This window comes from Lithobates pipiens, unplaced genomic scaffold (assembly GCF_037356315.1).
Source record: "Lithobates pipiens isolate NorthernLeopardFrog02 unplaced genomic scaffold, aLitPip1_a1.2 Scaffold_16, whole genome shotgun sequence".
Taxonomy (NCBI): domain Eukaryota; kingdom Metazoa; phylum Chordata; class Amphibia; order Anura; family Ranidae; genus Lithobates; species Lithobates pipiens.
The window spans coordinates 554,160,624-554,182,022 of NW_027507748.1; the positions used below are offsets into that span (position 1 = coordinate 554,160,624).

Sequence of the window (21,399 nt, forward strand, 5' to 3'; positions counted from 1 at the left end):
TGCACTGACAAATGACAGGCTGCTGCAATCACCAGCACAGCAGTGCACTCAACCCTATATACTATACTACACCTATACCATACCAGTCCTTAAAAGGACTTTTGTGGACCTAATAGCTAGCGATTTGTGTCACTACAGTCTCTCCCTGCTCCACACAGCATCCTGTCCCTACACTGAAATAAGACAGAATGTAAAATGGCTGCCAGATCAGGTTTATTTATAAGGTAGGGGGAATGTCCAATTGTCCATGTGCTGAAATGTCTCAATTGGCTGTCCTGTACCCCATGATGCATGTGTCATCATGGGTCAAAGTTCTTTCACACTGTAAACACACGTCTGGCGGGCGAACAGCGGCAATAGTCCGCCGATCGGGCGAATCGCGAACACGCAAAATTTGCAGAGAAACGACCGCCGGGCGAACAGTTCGGCCATCCCTACTGATGATAGCAAAATAAACGTATTTGGTTCAGATGGTGTCAAGCGTGTGCGGTGGCAACCAGGTGAGGAGTAGGGATGAGCTCAGGCGTGTTTGCATGGTGCATGTGCAGAGCCCGCCAGGAAGTTGGCGCAGCGCTGCGCTAATCACAGGCAGTGAGACATTGCCCCGATGCACAGCTGCAGAGAACGGGCAGTGTCTCACTGCTTGTGATTAGCGCAGCTCTGCGCCGACTTTCTGGCGTGCTCTGCACGTGCACCATGCAAACACGCCTGAGCCCATCCCTAGTGAGTAGTACAAAGACAAGTGTGTCTTGCTTACAGTCAAGCATGGTTTTGGGAGTATCAGTCTGGGGCTGCATGAGAGCTGCCGGCACTGGGGAGCTACATTTCACTGAGGGATTCATGAACGCTAACAAGTTCTGTGACATACTGAAGCAGAGCATGATCCCCTCCCTTTGGAGACTCCACCAGCCCCATGATGTCTTCGTGGAGGAGTTGAAGAGGACTCCAGTGGCAAAATGTGAAGCTCTGGTGAACTCCATGCCCAAGAGGATTAAGGCAGTGCTGGAAAATAATGGTTGCCACACAAAATATTAACACTTTGGGCCCAATTTGGACATTTTCACTTAGGGGTGTACTCACTTTTTTGCCAGCAGTTTAGATATTAATGGCTGTGTGTGAGGTATTTTGAGGGGACAGCAAATTCACAGTGGCATACAAGCTGTACACTCGCTACTTTACATTGTAGCAAAGTGTCATTTCTTCAATGTTGTCACATGAAAATATATAATAAAATATAAAACCCACCAGCCACCACTGCAGGAACTACTTTTAGGAATCAGTGGGGTGCCACAATGTCAGTGTCGCATCGTTTCAGACAGTGCTATTGCCAGCAATAGCCACCGATTTGGCATGCAATTTGAAATTGGCCCAATGTGAATGTTTGCTTAGGGACTGATTTACTAAAACCCGAGAGTGCAAAATCTGGTGCAGCTCTGCATGGCAGCCAATCAGCTTCTAACTTTGGCTTGTTCAATTAAGCTTTGACAAAAAAAAACTGGAAGCTGATCTTCCATAGAACAGGAAGAGAACATAAACAAGTGCATATAACACAATAAGGATGGTACTTCCTCTGATTACCTTACCACAGATAACTCATAACACTGCAGTGCCACCTACTGGTATAGATAGGTATATATATATATATATATATATATATATATATAAAAATATAAATAGTTCACAATATAGAAAGCTACTTGCCCACACCCTCCATCCAACGAAAGAAGCACAATTAAAAGTGCAAAGTGACAAAAACACAAGAAGAAAAATCCTTTAGGCCTGGTAGCTAAAAAAAAAATGTTCAAAGCCCAAATTTATATGGACATTTTTGCAGGACGAAAAATTAGAGTTACGCTTACCGGTAACGTATTTTCCAGTAGTCTTTCAGGACAGCCACTATGAGATAGCCTCCTCCTCTGCCTCTGTAAACACTGAGCCAGCCCATAAATTCTCACTTCCCCTGCCAGATCTCAGTTCATATCGAGATCACCTTCGGCCAGCTGGGGAGACACAAGAACACATTAATAACATGCTGTCAAATACCATTATCCTGCTGCGTTCTGGTCCTTTATAAGACCCCCCCCCCCCCAATTTTCGGGTGGGTAACTAGGGCTGTCCTGAAAGACTACTGGAAAAAACGTTACCAGTAAGCCTAACTAATTTTCCCTAATCGTCTTTCAGGACAGCCACAATGAGAGGATAAACTAACACTTACCAGTTAGGGTGGGACTACAGCTTGCAAAACCTTTCACCCAAAGGCCTGCTCACCTGCCGACACCAGGTCCACTCTGTTTTACGAAAGTGGAGTAGCTGAACCTTGTTGCTGCCCTGCATATCTGTTCTGGCATTGCTCCCGCTCTTTCTGCCCGAGAGGCTGCCATAGCTCTGGTAGAGTGTGCTTTAATACCCACTGGGAGTTCTTGCCCTGCAACTGAATAGGCCTGCTCGATGGCTACTCTGAGCCATCTAGCGATAGTGCATCGTGATGCCTTGCATCCTTTTCTGGCCCCCAGAAAACAAAACAAATAGAGTCTGACCTTCTAAATGCCTTGGTCAGCTCTAGATAGTGTAGGATACATCTCCTAACATCCAAAAAAATTACATTTCAATTCCTTCTCTCCTGAGGGATTGGGACAAATTGAGATTAAGACCATTTCCTGGCTTGTATGAAAGCCATATGCCACTTTTGGCAAAAAGGCCGGATCGGTCCTTAAAACTATCCGGTCTGGGAAAATAACGCAAAAGGGTGATCTGACTGATAATGCCTCAATCTCGCTGACCCTCCTGGCAGTTGTTACCGCTACCAGAAAAACTGTCTTCAAAGTAAGCTCTTTTAGTAAACATTCTTCTAAAGGCTCAAAGGGGGCTCCCGTTAAGCTTTTTAAAACTAAAGATAAATCCCACCTGGGAAAGGGCAGACCCTGGACCGGTCTCTGTCTAGCCAGAGCCCTAAAGAATCTGACTACACAAAAGTTGGCAGCCAGATGTTTTTCTAAATAAACACTGGGGGCTGATACTTGACCTTTGAGGGTACTAATGGATAAGCCCTTGTCTGCCCCACACTGCAAAAATTCCAACACTGCAGAGGAGCTCTGTACTGAGAAAGAGCTAATTATGCAGCATTTATTGAAATGTAGCCAGACCTCATAGAGCTGGCGCGTTTCACTTTTCCTACTGTCAAGGAGGGTAGAAACTAGCCTCTATGAAAAAACCTTAGCTTTTAATATACCCTCCTCAATAGCCAGGCCGCTAACTTCCACTGGTGCACTCGTGGACAGAGGACTGGCCCCTGAGAGAGGAGATCCTCCCGAGGGGGAAAGAATAAGGGAGGTTCTACAGCCAACTGTTTTAGTATTGAGAACCATGCCCTATTGGGCCAATGCGGTGCCACCAGAATCAGAGATGTGTTTTCCATTTGAAACTCTCAGAACTGCTGGCAACAACGCTGGAGGCAGGAAGGCATAGCATGTCCTGAAATGCTAATTCTGGTTCAAAGCGTCCACCCCTAAAGCTCCCTCTCCTCAGGGAGAAAAAACAGGGGGTTTTTGCGTTGCTTTTGGACATGAAAAGATCCATTTCCGGAGACCCCCATCTCTTTGTTATGAGATTGAAGATCTCCTGGTTAAGCACCCAGTCGCCCTCCCTCAGCCTCTTTCGGCTGAGAAAGTCTGCCATCATGTTCTTTTCTCCTCTCAGGAAAACTGCTGAGAGTGAAAGAGTGTTGGTCTCAGTCCAGCTCAGGATGTCTGTTGCTAAAGTCATCAGGGCTCTGCTTCTCATGCTGCCCTGCGTGTTTAAGTAGGCCACTGCTGACAAGTTGTCCAACCGCACCTGAATGTGGTGGCCCAGGAGTTCTTTTTTGAAAGACCTGAGGGCTAGTCCAACTGCCCTTAGTTCTTTCCAATTGGACGACCGAGACAGCTCGTCGTCTCCCCATGTGCCCTGAGCTGGAAGGGAACCCAGATCTGCCCCCCAGCCCTTGCCACTTGCATCTGTGGTAACTACCCGAGAAACTGGGATGAGCCACAGACGTCCTTTGCGACGGGTTTGTCACTTTCCTCCACCACCAGAGGGATCTCTTTACTTAGTGTGGAACACGTAATTGGGTGTCTAGAGCCTCTTGACTGTGGTCCCACACCCTTAGAACAAAGGTCTGTAGAGGACGAAAGTGTAATCCCGCCCACTGCACTGCTGGGAGGGTAGATGTAAGTATACCCAATACTGACATCAGAAACCTTATGGAAAACAGCTGGTTGCTCTGAAGAGAGGCCACCGCTCTGTGCCAGCTTTGGCACCTTCTCTATTGGTAGAAAAACTCTCAGTGTTGAGTCCAACAGGAATCCTAGATACGTGATCTGTTGCAAGGGGATCAGGCTGAAATTCTTCAAGTTCAGTAGCCACCCCAGGTCTCTAAGGACCCTTTTTGTTAGGTCGAAATCCTTGGCTAACTGTTTTGGGGATGCTGAAAATAAGAGCAGGTCGTCCAGGTAGGCCGAAGAAAGGCCATGGCTTCTGCCAGGATCTTGGTAAAAATGCGAGGTGATGAGGATAGCCCGAATGGCAGGGCCTGAAACTGAAGGTGTACGGTTTCTCCCCCTAGGTCTATAGCAAGACGTAGAAACTTCTGCGAGGCCTCCGCTATAGGGACGTGCAAATACGCGTCCCTTAGGTCCAAAGATACCATGAAACAGTTGCGGGGTAGTAGAGCCATTATTGTAAAGATTGACTCCTTTTGTATATTAAATTGAATCTTTTGTATACTATTGACTTTGTTCAGGGGCTTTAAATTCAGAATGAATCGGAATTTTCCTGAGGGTTTTTTTACTACAAAAATGCGAGAATAAAACCCCCTTCCCTCTTCCGCTTTTGGGACTCTGAATGACATCCTGATTTTCTAATTCTCTCAGCGCTTCCAGCGAGGCCTTGGCCTTTGCCATGCACTAATCTTTGTGGGGGCGGTCTTGAGAATTCCAGGAGGTACCCCCTTATTTTCACCCCTAGAATAAATTGATTGGGGGATATTGCCTCCTACTGTGGGAGGAAAGCCCCCAGTCTTCCCCCCACTGTACTTGGAAGGTAACTGGGTTTTACGAGGCTGGTCAGGAGGGCGAAAAATCGCCCCTCAACCCCTACATTTTTGGGGCCATGTTTTCTTTTTCCCCTCTGGTTTTGGGGCTTCCCTGTGCCTTTGCGGACGAAAACCCTTTTTTGTTTGTACAGGGGTTTTCCGCTTAAGAGGAAAGGATTTTTTCCTGTCCAATGTGTGGTCTAGAACAGTCTCTAGCCCTGGGCCAAAAAGGAGGACCCCGTCAAAGGTATCCCACACAATTTGACCTTGGAGGCGCTATCCCCTGGCCAGGTCTTTAGCCAGAGGGCCCTCAAGGCCGAATTGGCAAGGGTCGCTGTTCTGCCCGACATGCGGACAGACTCTGCAGAGGCGTCTGCTATGTAAGTGATACTTCGCAGCATTGTAGGGAAGGAAGACAGAATGGTTTCCTTATCTGTGCCTGCCTCAATATGTTGTTGGATCTGTGAGAGCCAGTGCTCTAAATTGCGAGCCACTACGTTAACTGCCATTTCTGGCTTTAAATTGGCAATAGCTGAGTCCCACTTTTTTTAAGCAGAGAGTCAATCCTTTTGTCCATGACATCTGCCAAGGCCCCCATGTCTTCAAACGCCAGATCTGTATGTCTGGAGACCTGGGAGAAGGAAGCATCCAATTTGGGGCTTTATTCCAAATGGATGCTGGGTCCTCCGAAAATGGGAATCTTCTCTTTAGGCATCTGGAAAAAAGGGCTTTCTTTTGGGATCTTGCCACTCCTTTTTTCCATCAATACCTCATGTACTGGAAAAATCTCTTCTCTTTTGTTCCCCCAAACCCAAGCACATTTGGTCATGAAGGGTCAGGAGTTTATCTGCCTGGATACCGAGGGTTGTATAAATCATCTTTAAGAGGTCCTCTACCTCATCCAGGGATAATTTATATCTGGAGGTTTTCCTGGACCCCCGTCCTGGTCCTCCCCCTCTGAACCTCCTGGGAAATCGGAAGAGGAACAGTCTGGTTGTCCCTTTTCCATCCCTGAAGGGCTTGCAACCTCTGTCCCCCCTGTAGTAGCAGGTTGAACTGGAGCAGAACTCTGTGCTAGAGGTGGGGTTGTATCCTGGGGAGCTGGACCCATGGAAAGTTGAAACTTTTCAAACAGGGATCTAAAGCAAGAGAAGGTAGATGAGAGCTCTTTGACTGAAGCTGCTAGTCCTGACTCCTGTTCAGATTCCCTTCACTTAAGAAGGGAGTCTATACAGTGTCTACACAACACCTTTGCAAGATTCCCCTAATATGTCCATACAAGAGGCATGTCACTTCAAACTTCAGGATACAACCTTGGGAGAGCACTGGACTCTGTTTAAAAATGCAGGAATCTGAGCCTCCCCCCGCCCCGGCCACCCAGAGGGTCTGCCCCCCCCCACTGATAGGAACCATACATGGGGGGCAATCCTAGATAGAGAGGACCCCCTCCCCAAGGTGCTCTTACCTTAGGAATGCTGGAGGTAGTATCCGTTGGTTGAGCATCAGCTTCCGACATAACTGCAGGTGGCTGCTTACTACCGAGTCTCGCGCTGCCCATGCGTGTTCCCAACTCGTTTCCAGCTTGTGCCCGGCCCTCCTATCAGCTCCACAACCCAGAACTGGAAGTTGATAATTTTTAGGTCAAGCGTTAGTTTCCGCCGGAAAGACGTTGCCCGTCATTCGGCCCGCTCGGTTCCAAAAATGCAGTCTGTACACAGTACAGGGAGATCCGAACGGCTTGCCAGCTGTGTCCCAGTAGAAACGATAGGAGTCCCCCACGACCTGAAGCCGTGCTCGACTAGGAAGGGGTGGCAATACCTGGTGGGGTAAGTGAACCGAACGGCTTGAACCTACTGTTTCTTTTAACAGGATTCTTGACAAAAAAATGGCCACAGCCTCCCCGACTGACCGGCCTGGCCCCTGCACAGTGTCTCCCCGCCGGAGGAAACACTAATAACTGAGCTCTGGCAGGGGAAGTGAGAATTTATGGGCTGGCGCAGTGATTCCAGAGGAAGAGGACACTATCTCATAGTGGCTGTCCTGAAAAATTATTAGGGAAATGTGCATTTATATTTTTTCAGAGGAGCCTGCAGAACAATGCACCTACAAACAGTAGCTCGCAGGTGCAATGTCAGGCTCCTGCAGACACTGGCTCCAGCTTTTTATGCCTATACTTCCATACGGGTTATCAGTTTGAAAGCTGAAAGTAGTGTCAATGAACTACAAGGGCACGTATGAGTGCTCTAATAGTGTACTGAGAACTACAAGCTGTCTGCCACGGTGGAACTTGTGGTTTCTCCTAGACATGTGCAATTCATTTCAATACAAATGCAAACAAATTTTTGGTTATTCAGAGATTTGGATGTATGCAAATCTCCAAATGAAATAGTAATGAATTTTGCTGAAATTCTTTAAAATTCAAAATTTTAAGAACGATTAGTATGAGGATCGGTCGAAAAACAATCGGCCGATTTGAATTCTGTGTAAAGAACAGCATGCCCCACCCTACCCAATCCATACCAGGACCTTCAGGTCTGGTCTAGATTCTAAAAGGAACCCCATGCCAATTTTTTCTTTTTTTAAATGGCGTGGGCCCCCCCCCCAAAATCCATACCATACCCTTATCCAAGCACGCAGCCCAGTAGGCCGGTGGGGACAAGGGAACATCCCCCTCCTGAACCATACCAGGCCACATGCCCTCAACATGGGGAGTGCTTTGGGGCAGAGACATGTTTATAGAGACAAGGGCCTGGGCTGTGGGGTTCTGCGGGGGGGGGGGGTGATCAGAATCCCCAGATCCCGCCCCCATGTGAAGTATGGGGTACATACTCCCACTATATTTAAAGAAATTTTTATTGTTTCACTAAAAGTGGGAAAAAAAATGAAAAATGCCTTAAAATATAGTGCCCATTAGTCTGCCTGAAAAGTGGCACATCTGTAGAATGTATAGGACATGCTGCAGCAAAAATTTAATTTCTAAAGAAAAAAAAACCAACGTCAAATCACATTTAGATTTGCGGTTGCCATTGCCAGCCCAGGTATTTAAAAAAAAAAATTAAAAAAAAAGACCTTTGGGTCTGGTAGGGATTCTAAGGGGAACCCCATGCCAAAAAAAAAAAAAAAAAAAAAAAAAAAAAAACTGCGTGAGGGCCCCAGAATCCATACCAGACCCTTAGCCGAGCATGCCCCTACTCACAAAGAGTGTCAAAATTAAAGAAAACCAGTAGACATTTTTTGTCCAATTGTAAATCCATCGTCAATCACGACGCCAGCCGCACCCGAAAAAAAATTACAAAAAAAATAAACACAATCGACCCACCCAGCATGCCCCGGTTGGTAACATCACAAGGGGGCAGGGGTCACCCTCTGACATCAGATGACTCCACCCCTTAGCTATTTAAGAAATGTAAGACAGAGGAGTAGGCAGTCCACGGGTAGCGTTCAATGAAGCCAGAGGTTTTTTTTCCCGGGTATGGAGGTGCAGCGGGTGGCGTGAGATGGATCTATATCAGAGGACATCGTTTTTTATTTTTGAATAAAGGAATTGTCAAAAACGCATGTACTGTCTATTTACTTTTTACATGTTTGTGGTGAATGGGTAGGTATACTATGTATCCCATACTCATTTGCATGATGGGGGGTGGAATTTGGGGTCCCTTGTAAAAGGGGGCTTCCAGATTTCGATAAGCCCCCCGCCTGCAGACCCCCACAACTGCAGCCATGGCTTGTGGGGGAAGAGGCCCTCTTGGGGGACCCCATGCTGTTTTTTTTTTGTCTCACTGCATAATCTGGGAAGGGATACTTAAGGTGCCGAAGTCACGTGGTATAGGGTTCCGGTCCAGAAGTTATTGCTGACTCCGTGGCCCTGGTCCTCCTGACCAGGCCTTAGGGGCCCTCGTGGCGCGGATCCATCCGTTTGAGCCTGGAAGGAGGATTCTTCATAGTTAGTAAGGTTTAATAAAGACGAGAGAGAGAGAGAGAGAGAGAGAGAGAGAGAGAGAGAGAGAGAGAGAGAGAGAGAGAGAGAGAGAGAGACCGTTTTATGCAAAATAAAAATCCTAACAAGGAATTTAAGTGTCGGCCTCTACAATTACTGGGTGACCAACCCTGGGAACCCCTAGACAAGGACAACGAGTATGAGCTGGACGAGGTAATTGGTAAGCCCAGGAAAATTTCAGCCGCTCATTCGAGGGTAAGTGCTACACATGGAACATGCTCCAAAAAGATGTACAACCATAAAGTCATTCTGATATCTAACTTTAGTCCATTGTACAGAAAAAAATATTTACCCATTTTATTTTCTAACTGTTTAGCTGTTCATGTGCTTTACAGTGAAGTAAAGACTTTGCATTAATAGGCATTTCACTTTTCATGTTCTATTCATTTTCAAACATCTTTATTCTCAAATCAAATACATATTTCAGTGACACACTATTTTGCTGATTTTTTATAACCCACAAAAGTACTTTGGTATCAAATGAAAATTTGTGCATTAAGAAGAAACTAAACTGAAAACTGTGCAGGAAAAAGGCAGAGAATACAGAAAGATGTAGGAAGATAACCATCTTGGTAAAAGCAGGAATTTGCTTCTTCATGCAAGATCCCCCAACATGGAGAACAGTAAGCACTGAGCAGAACATTGTGATATCACCAAATTCCACTCCAACCTCTTGAGACTAGTAGAGGCATGATGCTGATAAAGAGCTATGAGGCCTAGGCACAGTTACATGCTACAAAATACACTGCTAGGTTTCAGGAGGAATTCAAGACAAAAGGTGCATTTTTTTTGTTGCTTCTTCAGCACAATTACATTTATAAATGTTCCCTAGAATATACAAAATCTTGAATGAGTTCAGGTCTTTAAAAAATATGGAATGCCCTTTGGCCTATACTTCATGGCAGACTGATAGATCAAAAATTACTAGGTTTGTGTTATAGCATGTTTTGGCAAACGGGGCAATCAAAAATACAAGATCACATTACTTGGGCTGGTTTAGGCTGGGGAAGTGTTAAGAGAAAGTCTGTGAAAAATGTGGGAAAATAGGACAAGGGCAAATATATGAGTTTAGCATCCAGGCCTACAGAATATCGTGTCCATGGATGAACCGCGGTCAGCGCGTGCTCTACTGCTTGTGGGACCAGATGCACATTTTTGTTGACGAAGTGTTTTACTTGTTCAGCAGCCTTGATAGCTAAAATAAAAATATAAAAAACATAGGTCAAAAAGCTTGCATCAAGTGGGTAAGCAAAAAGCGTCAATGAAGTTTAACAAAATGACAAAAGCAAATTATATATAGGCATTATATAATGGTTCTTATTCTTTTGCATTTCATGTGGCAGTATAATTTATACAACTATAGCAGTGATGGCGAACCTTGGCACCCCAGATGTTTTGGAACTACATTTCCCATGATGCTCATCTACACTGCAGAGCGCATGAGCATCAGGGGAAATGTAGTTCTAAAACATCTGGGGTGCCAAGGTTTGCCATCCCTGAACTATAGGATGTCGTGCATAATGCTGTTTAAAGCATCTTTCTTCTTCTCTTTCTTGGCCCGATGAAGGGATTGTTGCCCAAAACTGTACATTTAAACATTATGTATGCTGCAACACCCAGCTTTTAAATTTTGTATATATATATATGTGTGTGTGTGTGTGTGTGTGTGTGTGTGTGTGTGTGTGTGTATGTGTGTGTGTGTGTGTGTGTGTGTGTGTGTGTGTGTGTGTGTGCGTGCGTGCGTGCGTGCGTGCGTGCAAAGGAGAAAATAATGGCACAAACTAAACTTTCTTCCTCCTATCTCAGCGCAATGTCTAAATAAGCTCTGGACAATAAAGGCAATCACAAAAAATATATACCACTTCCTATGACAAATGTATATATCATATAGCAGCCACTTAAACAATAATATACAGTGCCTTGCGAAAGTATTCGGCCCCCTTGAACTTTTCAACCTTTTGCCACATTTCAGGCTTCAAACATTGGGAAAAAAAAATTAATATTATATATATAGCCAATAAGTTTCAGTTGAACAAATCCAAAAACTCAGACTGCTATGGTTTTGGTCATGTTTGCAGAATGAACAGCTGTCAAATTTCTGTGGTGAGAGCAACTGGACTACTGGGGGGGGGGTTCTGTGAGCATCAATGAAGGAAATGTGGCCCAACACACATTGAGGAAGACCTAAGGAATCAGTAACTGACCATTAGCGCAGCTGGAAATATCACCACTAATTGCCAAAGGAGAAAGCTCATTGTGAACAACAAAATTAAGCAGCACCTACAGGATTGAATAAGTTTGGAGGATGACTTTCTTTCCAATTCCCAACTAAGGGTTAAAGATAAAGGAGAAGCAATCAATTCTCCCATGTACACTAGCACACAGGAATTTGTTAGGCATATGGTCCAGTGCATGACTAAACAATTATAACAAACGGATACGAATGATCAACAAGATAATATGTAGGTTAAAATACAATCAACAAATTAAACATAATCAGCTGTTCAGGAGGAATAAAACTGGGGAGGAAAAGCCTTGTTCTATTAACGTAGAATGCTATAGACAGTTCAGTGTAAATATCCTCACACTATAGCAAAACTGAGCACAGCAACCAAACTCAGAGTGGTCTTACTGCATCAACGAGGTCCTTCACAGGCAGATGTTTCAGGGGAGACAGGCAATTTCAGATGGGCTGTCCACATTTAGAAAAGTACAAAGAAACAGGCAATTTGGGGACCAAAAAAACACAATGGTCACCCAAGAAACTGCAGCAGATGAAAGACACATCATAGTGATTTCCCTTCAAAATCCAAGTCGCATCATCAGCTGAGACTTGGCAGAAACTAGTGGGACCCTTGCACATCCAACTACAGCCCAGAGAAGTCTGGTCAGAAGTAATCTCCATAGGAGACTTGTGACTAAAAAGCAATACGTTTGATGTAAAAAAAAAAAAAAAAAAAAAAAAAAAAAAAAAAACACAAGGCTGTGTGACTCCTCTGTGCACGTTAACACAATACCTGGTACAGAAATACAAAAGCAGGTGCTCTGGGCTGAGGATTCTAAATTTTTTGGCTGCAAGAGCAGTTTGTTTGCTTAAGTCCTTGAAAGTGGTGCAAGGTTAAGTGTCTATAGGCCAGTGTTTATCAACTCCAGTCCTCAAGGCGCCCCGACAGGTCATGTTTTCAGGCTCTCCGTTATTTCGCACAGGTGACTTGAACAGTTTCACTGCCTTAGTAATTATTACAGCCCTTTCATTTGAGGGAAATCCTGAAAACATGACCTGTTGGGGCGCCTTGAGGACTGGAGTTGAGAAACACTGCTATAGGCAACAGGGAAGAAGGCTGCAGGTTAATGACAGGTTTGGGACTGCATTTCTGCACATAGTTGAGCATTTGGCCAGAATTACTGGTTTCCTCAATGTTGAAACAGGCAGATATGTATCCATCAGACAATATCATTAATGCACAGCACAATGTTTGGCCTCTGTCTGTGCTTCAGTTGTCGAGCAATCAGGCCTGGAAGCTGCCAGCCATTTGCCTGTGACATTATGCAACTCATGGAGTCACTCAGCTATACTTGTGCTATCTACAACTTTTACAGCATCTGTGCAGAGAAGCAGCATTTCCCAGTCAGTCTTTACCATTGCAAGACATAGATGGCATAGCATTGGGGAGCTGAACGGCGCCATGAATTGCATACTGTAGCTGGTAATTGGCTGGCAGTTTCCTATGCTAATTTCTGGACAACCAGAGTGCAAACAGAAGTCATGCATGATGCTATACATTAATGTACATGTGTTATACGGCTGCTCATAATACTTCTAAAGTGAGTTCAGAAGTACATTACAGCTATAACTTGAGTTTAGAAGATTTTGGCATTTTTTGGCCAAAGCTCCTAAACTCAACTCCATAAAAGCCTATGTGTCCATGTACACATAGACTTCTAGCATCGTTTAGGAGCTGCTGCATTTAGGGGAGGTTCAACCTCCCTCTCCTGAACGCGGAAGAATCACAGAAACATTTTGACCTCTGGCTGCAAAAACACTACATAACCACTTTAAAATGGTGGTGCAATTTGCGGTTTCTCACAGCCAAGCAGGGCTCAAGTCCTGCGGGAACGCATTGGGAACGGAGTTCCTGTACTTTTTCCACAACAGGAACTCAGTTCCCATTAGCAGCCTTGCAAGACTTTGAAGTATGCGAGCTGCGTGGAAGGTGCTACACCACCAGCTGCCGACACAGCTCGCAATAGTAAGTGTTGCACACCTGACCATTCAGGCATTGCCAGTAGGGGGCCCCATGACAGCTTCCGCTTCAATCTACCTGTCAACCACAGCTAACCAACAGGTAGATGAGGTCTAGCTGATGGGTAGATCAGCTATTCTGCTCACAGGACATGCAGGGAGAGAGGTGAGCTGAGGGAGGAACATCCGTTTGGGGTGGCAAGCTGAGCACAATACCAGGCAAAGTTTAATGCCAGGCAAAGTTTAATGCCAGGAGGGAAAATTATGTGGAAATATATGAAGGGTTGGAATAGCAGCGAGTGTGTGTTGGAGCCCTGCAGAGTTTGCAGCCCCCCAAGCTAGCATACCTCTCCTAAGCAGGAACACATCACTATCTCCCCAAGCATTCTGTCCAGATAATGTGCAGTTAATTTATGACCTGTTCAACCCTGTGTTATCCAAACTCTGTTCAATGAAAAGTGTAAACTCACCACATAAACACTCTATATGCAAAATAAAATTCCCCAATAAAGATCAGAACATGATGTTCACATTTGGATGGAAGCACAATTTAATGAATGCTGACTATTCAGAGAATTACCGTATTGATGTTTGAGGATTGTTTTTTTTTATGTACTAACAGTTAAGCTTCATACACACAATATGAAAATTGAAAGAAAAATACCACTTTTGAAGCATTCGTGCATATGAGAGTATCATTTTTTTTTTTTTTTTTTTGGGTGGGCGAGTAGATCTTGGGTGGGAGTTCCCACACTTTTATTCTAGAGTGAACAGAACAGCAAGGAGTCCTGGAAGAGATGGTATAGCCCCAACAGAGCCCCGGTCTCAACATCATTGATTGATGCTCTTTTAAAGGCAAAACTATGTATACACCAAATATTGATTTGATTTCGTTTTTTGAAGTTTGTAAGTTAATTGATAAAAGAAAAAAAAAAAAAAAAAAAAAAAAAAAAAGATTCATTGCATTTTTGAAAGCATCCTTACTTTACAGCATTTTTTTCACAATTGTTGAAACCTTTTGCACTGTACATGATAGAAAAAAATAGACTATGCTCAGTTTACCTTGTTGATAAATGAGGTGGAACTTATCCCCAGCTCAATTAGATTTAGACAATTATTTTTCAGAAAGGATCTTTTTTTTCAGAAAGACTTGAACACTTTGTTTACCAGTGCTTATTATATAGTATTTATTATGAATATGGATTTTGAAAAATAACCAGCTGTACCGATAAACAAATTTTCTACTCTGTTTGATAATTGCAGAGTTAGGCTATATTTGCATGGGCAGTTTGCCATGGTGAGAATGCCAGCGTCAGAAATCTACTGATTCCTGCTTCTGTGTTTGTCACCTGCAAATAGCTAGCTGTGGCCACTGACCTGCCACTAAAGTGTATGGGCTTAGTGGCAAAATGCCCAAGCAAATGTAGTCAGCAGTCAGCAGGGGCCATGTTGACCTTCTGCAAATAAATCACTGCTTCTACATACAAAGTAAGGGCTTGTTTACACTTGCAGCAGACCTTGCTGCCCCTCTCAAATACGTTCCATGGTTGGCAGATGCTTTAACCTTGAAAGTATGCATCACTCACAATTGCTGGGTTGAGGGAGGTTGACAGACGGCTGTTTTTATCCTGAGAAGTGTGCATTGTTTGTTTTTCAGGGTTGCAATTCACTTGAATGGATTGAATTTAGCATTGGCACAGCCCACAGAGTTTTGAGCGGCTGCATGTTCTCTTTTAGGTGGGTAGTTGGGGGGAGTAAAACAGCAGCTCAGCCGCTTATTTTTACTGCGGTCTCTGTGAATGATGACTAAGGGTCCTTTTCTGAAGCATGCTGGCAGGGGACAGGTTTTTTCTATTTAGGCTGGTGCTGCTTTTTAAAGAAAACAAAAAGTAGGGCTTTGTGCACATTTTGTTTTGATGCACCTGGGGTGAATTTAGCGGATTTAACGTGCTTTAAAACTGTAACCATTAGAGATTTGTGGATTTTCAGTAGATCAAGGGTCAGCAGCAGGTCAGTCATGATATACCAGTGATCTCGGTCATGTGATTTGTAGCTCACGTCCCCGTCATGCTGATCCTCATTCAGTAGAGTTCTACCCACCATATGCAGAGCAGGGCAAGGAAGTGGCAGTGAGACAGAGCTACCGGTTCTGCAACACTGTTGTCTGTGATCCTTCTCTCATGTCTATCCCTGGTGCTTGTATGTGCAGCTGACAGATACCAGAGGTGGCTCAGCAGGGACCAGCACACCAGAACAAGCTGTGTCTTCCCACTGCTTCCATGTGCCACTCTGCATATTGAAGGGAGGAAGAAGGAAAGAATGTTTCATGGGAGAAATGGAGACACTTGAGGGACATAGAAGTGGCATTGGGGGCATATTGGTAGCACGGGTTATAACATGCCAGCGCTGGAGGTAAATAATGGTAATGCTGTGGACATAATGGTAGCAGTGAAGTTACTTAAGGGGTGTTCCAGCAGGGAATTTTTATTTTTTTTTAAAAGTCAGCAGCTAAAAAAAAAAAAAAAAAAAATTAAAAAAAAAAGAAAGTAGCTGCTGACTTTTAATAAGGACACTTAGATTTCCAGGGTGTCCGCGATGTCGGCTGCCTGAGGCCGACCCATTCCTCGGCTCTCGGGTCCCAGCACTGCCATCCTCACTAAGGGAAACAGGCAGTGGAGCCTTGTGGCTTCACTGCCCATTTACTAGTGCGCATGCACGAGTCGCGCAGCGCTTTGTGAATGGGACATGCTGTGTTAGGAAAACACACAGTTCCCAGAACACAGCGCACCCCATTACCCAGAAGACAACACGAGGAGGTGAGAAGAACGAAGATCACCGCGGAGTAGGAAGAGGCAGGTTAGGAAGACTGCCTAGCAACAGGCGTTTCTGATAAGGTAAAACTATTTAACGGACCACCAATGTAAGGAGTGATCATGATAATCATGATCTACACCCACTTTAACCCTTTCCCGCCGAGCGTACGCACATCTGCGTACTCGGCTTTCGGGGGTTATACCGGGATGATGCCCGCACCTGCAGGCATCATCCCGGTACCGTTTTTTACAGCAGGCGATTGGCTATCCAGGCATAACAACCGATGCGGCTAAAAGCCGCTCGGCTGTTATGCCGGAGGAGCGGGAGGGGACGTCCCCCCCTCCCGCCGCCTCTCGCCGCTGTTACCGGTGCTCCCGCTCGATCGGGAGCACCGATTAAACATCCGTCGGCTCTGGCTGCTGGGGAGGAACTGGAACGAAGCCGTAATCGGCTTCGTTCCAGTCTCCTCATCGTAAACACGGAAGCGACGTCATGACGTCACTTCCCGTTTACTCGGCTGCCAATGGCGCCGGTTTAAAAAAAATATCCGGTATTCAGAATCGCCGTTTTCGGCGATCTGAATACATTGAAGTGTAAAGGAGGGGTGGGGGGTCTTTTAGACCCCCGATCCCTCCATAAAGAGTACCTGTCACCACCTATTACTGTCACAAGGGATGTTTACATTCCTTGTGACAGCAATAAAAGTGATCAAATTTTATTTTTTTTTTTTTAAACAATTTAGTCATTTAAAAATAAATAAAATAAATAAAAAAATAAAAAAAAAATTTTCAAAGCGCCCGCCGTCCCCGCGAGCTCGCGAAGCAAAGAAAACGCATACGGAAGTCGCGCCCGCGTACGTAAACGGTGTTCAAGTCACACATGTGAGGTATCGCCGCGATCGTCAGAGCGAGAGCAATAATTCTAGCAGTAGACCTCCTCTGTAAAGCTAACCTGGTAACCGTAAAAAAAATTTAAAGCGTCGCCTATTGAGATTTTTAGGTACCGTACTTTGTCGTCAATCTACAAGTGCGCGCAATTATAAAGTGTGACATGTTTGGTATCTATTTACTCGGCGTAACATTATCTTTCACATTTCGCAAAAAAATTGGGCTAATTTTACTGTTTTGTTTTTTTTTTATTCATGAAAGTGTCCCTTTTCCCAAAAAGTTGCGTTTAAAACACCACTGCGCAAATACCGTGTGATATAAAATATTGCAACGGTCGCCGTTTTATTCTCTAGAGCCTCTGCTAAAAAAATATATATAATGTTTGGGGGTTCCAAGTAATTTCCTAGCAAAAAATATGGATTTTAACTTGTAAACACCAAATTCCAAAAATAGGCTTAGTCATGAAAGGGTTAATATGACCCTGCTACCTTAATCTATGATTGTTTCCATGGATTTAAAGTAGATCAGTTCCTGCTGAACTGCCCATATTTTGATTCATATGGCCAGCTCTAGAGTATATGCTATAAGGAGAAGGGATCGGGTCCTCTGCAGTGCTAAGTGCAGCCTGATGCAATCAGGTAATGAGTAGACATTTAAGCAGCTGTCAACACACATTCTATGGATTAGGTAAATAAAAACTCCAGTATAAGATTAGGTTATTTACTTTAATTTATATTCAATGCGGAATACTCACCGTTTTTATAAAAATCTTCTCCATAACTTTGTTTTACTTCTTCTGGAGCATTTTTCCAAGTTCTCATTAAATCTCCTGTTGTTGCATCTACGCTTGTTATTTGTGTGTCAAATGCTCCTGGTTCTATGATAGCCACTTTCACACCAAAAAACTTCATCTGACGCCTGGAGAAAAAATCCATGGCAAATAAATTAGGCAATTTATTCATGCAACAGTTGTGATATAAGCAAAAGCAAGATCCCACACACCAACACAATTTTATTAGTTTAAAAAAACCATTTAGGCCCATTTCACATGGGCTTCAATCTGTATAATAGCAGTGTGAACTGCAAGATTTGCCAAAGCATTTGCATTGCTTTCAGGAAGCATAGATGAATCTTTAAGGAAAAACTTGCATGCAAGTGTCATAATTTACTGATGCTTAGGCCAAAAACTGTGTGTAAAGACCTGAGTAATGTTCAGTATAGGTGACATAGGTGTGTACAGTTTATTGCATTAGGGTGTGCACCCCAAAGCTCAAACACACATGCCTTTCTCTGCAGCACGGTACAGTGAGTGACTGGGAAGTGCTCTGTGCTGAGCGAATTCCTGTTCAGTCACAAACTGAAGCATAGTAACAGTTTACTATGCTTCAGTTATGAATGAACACAGTGTATGTTAATTTAGAAAAAGCAGGGGCTGGTAAATGACATTGAATTAGCCCCTTCTCCCACTCTCCATCCTGAAACATCCCCCATAGCAACCCAGAGAAGAGGAGGGAAGCCAGCAGCACTATGGGGGGGGGGGGGTGTGCAACATGGGGGGGAGGCCCGGGCAGTAGGGAGAATCGTCACTGCACAGAGTGGTTAGGGTGTGCACAGGCACACCTGGCACACCTCCTGCACATGTCTATGATAGGTGAGTAAAGGTGTGCAAGCGTATAGATGAGTATAAACAAAGTAAAATTAATCTTCATTGCCAGTACTGTAATATACTCACTTGCACTCTCGTAAATTTTAAACGAGTAAATATGTGAGTAAATTACTGCACTCAGACGTAACATTTTCTATTTTTGTTTTAATACTTTGTACTCAATGTTATATTACTGATCTTTACTTAGCTGTATGCAATGTCCCATAGACAACAATGATACGATTTTTAACCTTAATGCAGAGAAGGCATTAAGGTAAAATAAAGCAAGGGAAGCCGTTCCTGCTGGGAGAAGACAGCGATTATTGCTAGTGGCTATAGCAGCCGCTAGGGATAATCACAAGAGAATCCAGCAGACTGGCTGCACCCAAGTCGATCGATCAACTTGGTACATTCAGCCTGCCTATTAACGGTTCAAATCTCGGCTGGGGGAAACCAGACTAGTAAGAGGGATAAAGAGGCGCCATGCAACCAGAGGGAGTATAGGTAGGTATATCACTAATCCCTCCATGCAGTCGCTTTTTTTTACATTTTTAGAACAATTTCTATAAATATAGGTCAACTTATACATAGTTAAAACAGCAGTAACAGACATTTCCAATAAGGATACGGAGGTTGCCAGTAATACTTATAAGGTTTCACTTGCAATCACAATAGAGTGTCTCATCAATGTTTATTTTACTTCATTTCTACCTTCACCCTTCCTTGCACTGGTAAACAAAATAAAAAGTGCCACATTCTTATAATATTCAACTTTATTTGGACTTCATTCATTTCCGCCTCACAAGCATCTCTTGACAAATCATTTTTCTTTTGTTACCTTTCATTACGTAGTTTAAACTAGATCAATGCTTTTAATATGGTTATTTGTCACATCCTGCTTTTCTAATTGTTTGGAAAATTAGATTTACTCCCTACTTATGTGTTAAGTATGGATACTTACACTCAGTTATTGTATTATATCTGGTTAGGCCATGTTTACATCAGTGCAGGGCAGTAATGCGTCCACAGAAAATTAAGACATCTTAATGTAAAGTACTTTAGGACAGTCCTCTCATTTTGAATGGACTGTCAATGCACCTAATCATGGCATAAGTCAGACCTGACCCGTTTTGGGAATGTGCAGTAGTGAGTTGCATTATCCTGAAACACAGGCAAGCTGGTCATAGATGGAGAATTTTACTTTGGCATGCAGTGCGCTGAAAAAAAACTTCCAAAAAAAAAAAAAAATTCCTCTATCCACACAAGGGAGGTGGATGGAAGAATCTCCCCCACTGAGATATTGTATTCCAACAGCGAGAATCTCTGCTGATTGGCAAAAGTTTTCCAACATTCCCATTTGACAGAAGTCAATCTAATTATCGACCTCTGCCAAAAAGGATAGGCCACACATGAATCGAAATTCGGCCAGTTCCTGTCAGAGGGGAAGGTGGCAGAGCGGGACTAAAGCTGTGGCACTGGAGCAGCAGTGCAAAGCTGGAATCTCTGAGCCAGCAAGTATGTGAATCAAAGACAACCCTGGATAACAGGTAAGGGGAAATAAAAATAAATCAATCAGGAGGTGGTCCAGTTAATGACGCCTGCTAGTTGATTGACAGATGATTTGGCCATATAGCAGAGGGGATCTCCTCTAACTGCAACTTTTGCTGAACAGCTTGGCCTCTTACAGGAAGTGGAAATTAAAAAAAAAAAATAAAATCTACTAGTAGGATCAACAGAAGTTACAACTATGTTACAAAAGGCGACTCAGAAAAATGTTACTGAAAGACTGCATCATATGTGTGGTAATTGTAGAAGTCTCTAAATACTGAAAACAGAGGCAATAACAATTCTAAAATAAACGCAACTCACCTGATGCTGTCTGAGAAGGATTCTACTGCATACTTGGATAAACTATATGGTCCAGCAGTCATAGTCAATCTTCCTACAGAGCTAGACATGTTAACCAGGCGCCCTCTGGCCTTCCGGAGAAATGGCAAGAGATTGATTGTCACGTCAATCATCCCTAACAGGTTAATATCAATAACTTTTGAATAATCTTCTTTGGTCAGCCATTCATCTGGACTACACGGAACACTGACTCCAGCATTGTTTACTAGGCCCCAGAGCCCTGCAAAAAAGTTAAACAAATATAGATATTCAGTAAGTTATCTAGTGATATAGCTTTTGAGTAACCATTTTCATGAAGGGGTGGTTACAAAAAGCCTACACAGACTAGAGAACATACGGTACAATTGCATTACATGCTAAAGTATGTTATTGACACTAATTTGTAGAATACTTGGATGAGTGTCAAAAAGTTTCAACAATAAAAAAAAAACAAGTCCATTTGAATGTGGCTAACTACCGTTAGCTATAGCATGGCCTGGATGAAAAATAACCTTTAAAGACATAGCGTTACTGCATTTTTTTTTAAATGATAGTGTAGACTGGTCATATGGAAAGGGAAGCTTTGTGTAGAGCTTTCCTATAGCCAAGCATTAAATACACCATTTATTAAACCAATGGTTAATGGAAGATTGGATTACTACCTTTATACTACCTCTTATTAAGCCATTGACGAAGGGGCAGGAGTTCTCTCCACATAAACTCTTATGTCATTAAAAATGGAATCCCCATTTGATCCAGCCCAATAAACAGAAGACACCCTGCAGATACCCATGATCCTTCGAAGCAGAAGTTTATTTTTTGGAGTGGCAGCTGGCACACTATATTCAAAATATCAAA

The 21,399-nt window shown here is 43.7% G+C and overlaps 1 protein-coding gene across 1 annotated transcript in view; it reads right to left on the bottom strand.

The window, feature by feature from the left end:
• Nucleotides 1-9,434: 9,434 nt before the first annotated feature.
• LOC143983619 (retinol dehydrogenase 7-like) overlaps nucleotides 9,435-21,399 on the bottom strand; it is a 69,314-nt gene continuing 57,349 nt past the window's right edge. The window contains exons 3-5 of the mRNA XM_077483538.1: nucleotides 20,524-20,782; nucleotides 17,764-17,927; nucleotides 9,435-10,260 (exon numbers count right to left, since the gene is read on the bottom strand). Coding sequence (XP_077339664.1) covers nucleotides 10,043-10,260; nucleotides 17,764-17,927; nucleotides 20,524-20,782 — 641 coding nt within the window. The 3' untranslated portion in view covers nucleotides 9,435-10,042. The remainder of the gene's footprint in view (nucleotides 10,261-17,763; nucleotides 17,928-20,523; nucleotides 20,783-21,399) is intronic.